Here is an 8,185-nt window from a genome sequence, read left to right on the forward strand (position 1 = left end):
ATGCTTGGAGCATCACCATCGTGTGCAATGAAGCGACAGCCCGACCTGCTGCTGCTGTGTATGCCCTGGCATCCGAGTGAGATGTCAAGGAGGGAGTCTTAAGAGAGTACGTCTCACCCATAGAGAGATAGCTGGGCAGCGTCTCTCGATAGGGACATCTTCTCATAACCGCTTTCGCGCATCACCTCGATGTTGGCATAACTCGTATGCTGGAATCGATGGATGCGTGAGGAAAAAACGGCCTCTTCCATTTACTGTTATAATGCTTTGCTATTGACAACAGTCATTATAAGGAAGGAAATGCTGCAGAACAGAATCGAGTATTCCAGTATAGTCACCTGACCCAACAACTTATTTTGTTCATTTAAAGTTTGTGTGTGTGTGTGTGTATATATATATATATATATATAAGTGATCTTTTATTATTATTAGGGCTCCGTGTTAATGTTAATTTAATGTTTATGCTAAAAAAAGTGCATATAGCTGCTAATTGGGTTTGTTGTTTGTTGATTTTCAGATATAAAACTAACTGAAATGTTTTCAGTGTGTGTGTATCAGTTCTTTTTGAACATTTTCATCTCATTTGAACAAAACCGTGATAATATTGATATTTATGATAACTTTGATCACTATAATCGTGATATGAAAATTTTATACCGTTACATCCCTAATTGACATCCATTCAAAAAAAAAAAAAAAAAACGGCCTCTGGTCTCCTTCCCTGCGTATCACCAAAGCGGAAGCATTAGCATTAGCCGTTAGCTTTTTTGGCTAAAGGTTGCCTTCCAGTGGCTTTGACAACAATGGCCCTGTACCAAATGGCACACTTCATGCACACTTGCGGTCTTACAATGGCCTCGTGTGCGCGTGTCCGTTAAGTCCACGAGGCCGTAGGGTGTCCCATTCGTCATTTTAGCTTTCAGAAGGGTGCTCGTGAGCTCGGCTGCTATGAGCCCTTCTTCTGCCGAGCCCGCACTGGGGCGAGCTCTGTGGTAGACTTCTACCCGACAGTCAAAGCGCACATTAAAGTGTGGAGTCAGAGGAAGACCGCGAGTGTTTAGGGTGCGATTTGGGACAGGGCCAATGTCTCATATGCAGGGCTCGAATTGATGGGGGATTCGGGGGGATGGCATAATTAAGAAATGATCACCCTGTTCTAATTCACGCTAGCTGACATTATATAGTATCTCAGGGACTTTGCAAAAAAACACATCTTGAGAGTCCAAAAGCATGAAGCCTATTACAATGCAGTTAGAATGCCTCTATAATTCAAAAAAATTAAGAAAAGAAAATACTGTATATCACTGTGTGTTATTTTTTTTAATCTTTATATGATATAGTTAAGCATTATCACACAAGAACCTGCATGTGTGCGTGATCGCAAATGTTAATTTAATTTTAAACAGCAGTTCAACAGAAAAGAAGAAGATGAGTGAGTTACATTTTAGAGATATTTTGTCTTTTTTCCTGTTTTGCAAATGAAATAGTTCCCAACAAAGCCGGAGCAGAGCTGTTATGCATCTCAGAGCAACACTGCAGTGTTTCTCTCCCGAATGAATCTGTTTTTGAATGAATCAGTGAGCCAATTATTCAATGATCTATTAATTAAGAACTTGAAGTGAAGTGTGGCGACCCATATTCAGAACTTGTGCTCTGTATTTTACTCATCTGTACACATGCACATGTACACACAGCAGTGGGCAGCTGTTTTTGCTGTGGCGCCGGGGAGCAGTTGGGGGTTCAGTTCTTGCTCAAGGGTCTCACCTCAGTTGTGGTATTGAGGGTGGAAGAGAGCGCTGGTTATTCACTGCCCCACCTACAATTCCTGTGGGACCTGAGAGTCAAACCTGCAACCTTCGGGTTACAAGTCCGACTCTCTAACCATTAGGCCACGACTGCCCCACTTGCTTTACTTCTAATTGAATCAGCCATTTTGAAAGAATCGTTTGATAGAAGAATTCAATGAATCATTAAAACAGACACTTGCTGCCACCTACTGGCGGTTTTAGTGTCATATTTATTTATCCATGACAAGCCTAAACCAGCACAAAAACACACTCAGCGCAAAAAAACATTAGACATTGTGCGCCCATTTCAGGCCTTAAAGAAGAGGTTAAGGACCATCTTGATCCCTCTCAGAACAACAGGGGCACTAATGATGCTATCCTGACTATGGTGCATCAGGTTGTAAAACATCTGGAGGACCCTAAGGCTCATGCCAGGTTGTTCTTCCTTGATCTGAGCTGTGCAGCCACACCTTGTGCTCTCCAAACTTAGTTCGGCTGCCAATCCTGACAGTATCAAATGGTTCCATTAATTTCTGGACTCAACAAGATAAAGTGAAGCAGACTCTATCCAAATGCAGGTCCATTAGTATTGGTCTTCCCCAAGGGAAGGTCGAAAAACATCAGACCACAGAAGGCAAGACCATCAGCAAGAACGTTCAAATATTCCAGAGAGACACGTAATGATTTTTCCAGTAAACTGTGCGAGGTGCTTTGTGTGTTACCTGAATACTTCCCTCCTTTGCTCTTCTTGATGTAGCACAGAATGAGCAGCACCAGCAGCAGCAGAACCATGGTGCTGATGAGTCCGATGAACCAGCCCTGAGTCGCAAAGCTACTGGACAACTCGTGCAGCTCTGAGAAAGAGACAACACATGAGAGCATGGAATGAATAAAGCGATCCGGAGGTGCTTGTTACTAGCCTGTACCTGGTCCAGCCGTTTTGAATTCCCAGGAGTTGTTTCCAGGCCGGATCTGCAGGTGGTACTGAACGCCCGGTGCCAGACCCTGCAGCTGATAGAACGCCTGCGAGGAGTTGACCTTCTCCGACTCTTCCCATTCACCACCTGCTACCATACACACAAACAACATCCTCATTGAGTTCAGCATGAATAGCATACATTTTTTCAGGTTTTCTCATATGGGACATCTGGGCAAAACCTGTACCTCCAACCCACACAAATCAGTACACCTACACTAACATCGATAGTGTTTCACCTGTATCTCATACCAATATAAATTTAGCCATACATAAAGAGTGCAAATGACTTAGTCCCACCTAGATTTCATTTGCCATTAAAAAGCTTTTATTTGACATTTTACTGACAAATTAGAATCCCACTATGTGAGCCTTTAAGTATAGTGCCCAAAAAAATTAAACGGAGGGCTGTGGGGATGAAAGTTAATGTTGCATTATATCTAACTATAATATCAACATCAAACTTACTTAAAATCTCTACGTTTCAATGCAAAAGGATAAAGTAGAAATGAAGATGCTTCAAGGGCATTTATTTTTCCCTATTTTTGCCCTGTCTTATGACATCGAATGGCATGCCTAATTTGGCCCACATACCCTGGTTTGGGCATCTCTGCCTCAGAGGATAAAGATTTATACATCTCTTCATATGTAAATGGCCATACATTTTAGATGCTATAGATTTAAGATACATTTCAGTGTTCATCCGAACATTCAAAAACATCCTCTAGCTACACATACAAATTACGTTTACACTATCATCACTAATGTTTGATGATGGTGATCAACAACATCAATGATGATACTATGACAGAGGGGGGGCAAACTACGGCCCGCTGAATACTTTCATCTGGCCCACGAGGGAGTCTTTAAAAATGCTACATTTGAGTAACGGTCTTAGTTCAGAATTACTAATTCGATGCAATACAAGAGAACGCCATTTGATGGCAGTATAGCACGCGGTACAGTTAGAGACTACAGTAGAATTAGAATGCACTCGGTAGTAACTTGGATGAACAATTACCAGGCGCGTGTTAGTAACTGCAGAGGAGCTGCTTTCTCCGAACTAAAAAAAAAAAAAAAGCAGACGGCTTCAGTCTTTTTTCTATCGCACTTGATGAAAGTTCAGACACTGCTCAACTTTTGATTTTTGTCAGAGGAATAAACGAAAATGTTGAAATAACAGAAGAACTCATCGGGATGGAATCAATGATGGGAATGACCAGGGGCAAGGATTTGTATGACAGTGTGTCCGTCTGCCTGGAAAAAAATAATCTGCCGTGGAGAAAGCTGACAAGCATCACAACAGATGGATCGCCGGTAAAAACACTGGATTGCTAAAAAGGTCGCAAGACAAAGTAAAAGATGAAACCCAGAACTCAGAAGAACTGATATTTCTTCACTGCATCATACACCAGGAAGCCTTGTGTAAAAGTGTGTCGAAGCTAGAAAATGTTGTCAAAGTGGTTGTGAAGCTTGTCAACTTTATACGGGCAAGAGTGCTGAACCACCGGCAGTTCATTCAGCTGCTTAACGAAACAGAGGCAGAGCACCATGACCTCTTGTACCATTCAAATGTGCGCTGGCTAAGTCTCGGCATTGTGTTTCACCATGTCTGGGAACTAAAAGGTGAGATAGCAACGTTCCTCAATACGACTGGCAAAACTGACGACTTCCCCATATTACAAGACACAGACTGGCTGGCCGACCTCGCGTTCGATGTCGACACACTGAGGCATCTGAATTATCTTAATTTGAGACTTCAGGGAAAGGACGTTTTTGTGCACGAACTGTACAGCAACGTGAAAGCATTCAAGGCCAAACTTGTACTGTTCTCCAGACAGATATCCAGTTGAGATTTCGCTCATTTTCCTACACTGACCGGACTAAGCACACCAATAACACAGTCTCGCATTGAGAGGTACAGCAGCACTTTGATCGACCGGCATGTAGAATTTTCCCGTCACTTCACAGACTTTGCAAAAATTGAGACTGAACTTGAACTTGTCTCATGCCCCCTATCTTTTGACAGTGAGAAAGCACCACCAGACACACAACTGGAACTCATCGACATGCAGTGTGACAGTACATTGAAGGAGAAGTTTCAGACAGCACCAGTTAACCAGTTTTATGCCTCACTGAATGAAAAAAAATTCCCAAACATTAAATAGCATGCCCAAAGAATGCTTGTTTTATTTGGATCCACATATGTGTGTGAACAAACCTACTCAGTCATGAACTACAACAAATCCCACCGTAGATCAAATTGAACAAACGGCCACTTGTCAGCTATCCTGAGGATCTCTACATCAAAGATCACTCCAGACTTTGACACCCTTGCAAGGAGAGGGGACCAGGCTCATTGTTCACATTAACACACTCATAACCATGACTTGGAAAGACAAAGACTAAGGTTCTCCTTCAGTTTTATCAGACATAGTTTTATGATGATTGATTTGCAGTGCAAACGAGATTGTCTGTTGTAAATTTGACTCAATAACAGATATTAAATAAGAATTTTGTTTAATGTGTTAATGTGACAAATGTTTCTGTCAGATAATATATGTTCCATGCATACCTCCACAGTAAATAAAAGTTATTTTATGAAGGATTTGGCATTTGGCCCTTCACTTGGTTTGCAAAACTTGATGTGGCCCTCTGGTCTAAAAAGTTTGCCCACCTCTGTACTCTGACATGTTTCATTCCTTCAGGATTCAGGAAAAGTAGATCAAAAGTTTTGTCTTAACCTTGATCAGACTCACCACTTTTTTTCAGGTAACGGAAGCTAAAGGCAAAGTTACGCCGTCTTTCTCCTGGCACCCAACTGACATTAACCGATGTTTGTCCAGCAGTTATGTTGAGTGCAGATGGTGGTTCTGCAGAGGGAACATGTAGATAATACAATATTGTAGATTATATTGTGTCCTGCTAACACACTAAACAATGAGAATGCTGTGCAGTTTCACCTCCATCCAGCAAGGTGGCGCCCTCCCTTACTATAGGTTCCCCATCACCAGCAGCGGTGCGTGCTCTAAGATCAAAGTGGTATAGGCTCTGAGGATTCAGACCCTTCAGTGTGAACTCAGTAACAAGGGGCAGATCGATGGATTCCACCTGTTGTGGGCTCGAAATCCCAGGCACAGCTAAACAGAGAACAGAACAGAAACCCATCAGAATGAAAACGACTTCACATTAAGCTTCTCTTTGTAAAGCTGTTCATTAATAACTGATAACCTGTCCTTAAATGCATTAAAAATCACATAAGCATATCTCCAAGGTAAACAAGCTGTTTCAATGTCTACTATTTATAGAAACAATCTAATCACTTAATTCACTGATACTGTATTATTTGCTTTGCTGCTTAAATAAGCTATATTTATAATTGTCTCTCAAAATTAGAATTTGCTGTAAATTTACTGTAAATCTGTTTCAAAGCTATCTGTATTATATAAAGTGCAAATACAGTTGAAATAAAAAGCCTGAGTTCACCCACTTTCGTAGTACTGCAGCAGGTAGCCTGTGAGCGCCCCGTTGGGTTTGTCTGGAGCTCCCCAGCGCAGGGTGATCTCTGTCTCTGAGGGGCTCTCGAAGGTCAAGAATGAAATTGGTCCAGGAGCTGGATGTCAGAAGAGCACAAGTTCAGCTGATCTAAATCCACATTCATAGAGGGGTGGCACTTTATAATAACTTTCATTCATAAATCATTAACAAACATTATATAATGCTTAGCAGATCATTAGTTAATATAAATATATTCACATAGCTAGAAATATTAGATAATGCTCTTGGTAATGTTTACTAATTATTAAACATTATCTAATGATTAACAAATTATTATTTCATGCAAGTTAAAATGCTTACAAATTTCATTAAACTTTCGATTCATATGATCAAGCACTTATTGAAAATCTACAAATGATTTTAACAGATGTTATACAATGATGAAAAGCTTGTGTTAATGCACAACACTTCTGCTGCTGTTGAGGTGTGATACGGGTAGGTTAGGGACGGACAGGTTTGGTGGTATGGGTAGGTTTACAGGTTGGTTAAAGGGTCAACAGTGTACAGGGGTCAGTTTGATTATTATAAAGGAACACGGTTCAATCTGCTTATATTATATTGTTTTGATAAATGAACTGAAGTATTCTTTAAAAAAATGATTTGTTTCCTCCTGTTTATTTATGATTCAAGGAATATACTGAAGAGTAATATACTAATGTGAGTGTTTTTCTGTTTGCTTTTTGTTTAGCAAGCATTTATCTAAATTTAATCAGCCACCCTTTACACAAACCTTGTTACAGTAGCCAAAAGTCCAGTGACCATAAAGATAGTAAATGATTAGTAATCGTTTATAAACATTTACAAATGATGAATAGTTTCAACTTTAGATTGGCTACTGCAAAAACATGAACAAATAATTAATGAATGATTAATAAAGATGTGTAAATAGTAGAAGTCTACACAACTGTCATGAATCCGGTCTGTGGCCTTCCGTCCAATTGCCACCAGAGGTCGCTCTCCCATTATACTGACTCTCACACCACACAGACTGTTACACATCACCCTGGACTGCATTTCCCATCATCCATTGCACTGATTGCACACAGCTGTAACCAATCACACGCTCACCTGAAAGTTATTACACACACTATATAACACCCACTCAGATCCTGCTCAAGTCGTAGAGTACTGTTTAGCATTTATCTCTCACCTAGGGATAGCTACTTTTCGGAGCCAATCCAAGTTCCTGAGTCTAGCCTTTTTCATAGTCTGTTTTCCAGTGTCTTGATCCTAGCCTGTTATCTCGTCCTGTCTGATCTCTGCCTGCCCTGAAGTTTATAGCCTGTCTTGGATTTACCCTTTGCCTTGCTGTTTCGGACTGTGTTCGGACTCGATTGGATTATTGCTTGTTTTGGATTACTGTTTTGTTTTGCCCTCAACATATCTGTTTGCTGGTTTCCGACTCTTGTCTGTGTTGACCATGCCTGTAAATAAAAGCTTGTATATGGATCCGCATGCCTCTCGTCTCATCGGCTCCGTTACAGAATACTCGGCCCCACAAGGATCCAGCAGCTTTTCAGAGGAACATTGGTCAGGTATGGACACAGCATGAATATTATTAGCACTTAAACAAGACCCACGATCGCTGGAGAACTATAGGAGAACTATATTCGAGAATATTTAGCAATAGCGCACTATTAGATTTACTGGACTGTCTTTTTATAGAGTTTTTTTGTGATGGCATTAATCAACCTCTACAATCTGAGTTTAGACGCGAGGGTCCGCGTTCGTCACTTGCTCAGGTTATGGATTATTCTCTGTTGTCTGTCGGTTCCTCATTCACCGTGGGTGTCGCGAAGGACGAACGCAACGTCACGTCCGTGCCTATCATGGCGACAACAGCGGAGTCCGTTCACAAAATGGC

The 8,185-nt window shown here is 41.1% G+C and overlaps 1 protein-coding gene across 1 annotated transcript in view; it reads right to left on the bottom strand.

The window, feature by feature from the left end:
• The window catches only part of LOC107694014 (neural cell adhesion molecule L1.1-like), a 20,135-nt gene extending 12,392 nt beyond the window's left edge, over window positions 1-7,743 (bottom strand). Inside the window, exons 1-6 of the mRNA XM_016493626.1 lie at window positions 7,695-7,743; window positions 6,254-6,376; window positions 5,727-5,903; window positions 5,523-5,636; window positions 2,714-2,854; window positions 2,510-2,641 (exon numbers count right to left, since the gene is read on the bottom strand). Of these exons, the coding sequence (XP_016349112.1) occupies window positions 2,510-2,641; window positions 2,714-2,854; window positions 5,523-5,636; window positions 5,727-5,903; window positions 6,254-6,376; window positions 7,695-7,743 (736 nt within the window). The remainder of the gene's footprint in view (window positions 1-2,509; window positions 2,642-2,713; window positions 2,855-5,522; window positions 5,637-5,726; window positions 5,904-6,253; window positions 6,377-7,694) is intronic.
• Between the last annotated feature and the right edge of the window lie 442 nt (window positions 7,744-8,185).

Source organism: Sinocyclocheilus anshuiensis, unplaced genomic scaffold (genome assembly GCF_001515605.1).
Source record: "Sinocyclocheilus anshuiensis isolate Anshui unplaced genomic scaffold, SAMN03320099.WGS_v1.1 scaffold2569, whole genome shotgun sequence".
In the NCBI taxonomy this organism is placed as follows: Eukaryota; Metazoa; Chordata; class Actinopteri; order Cypriniformes; family Cyprinidae; genus Sinocyclocheilus; species Sinocyclocheilus anshuiensis.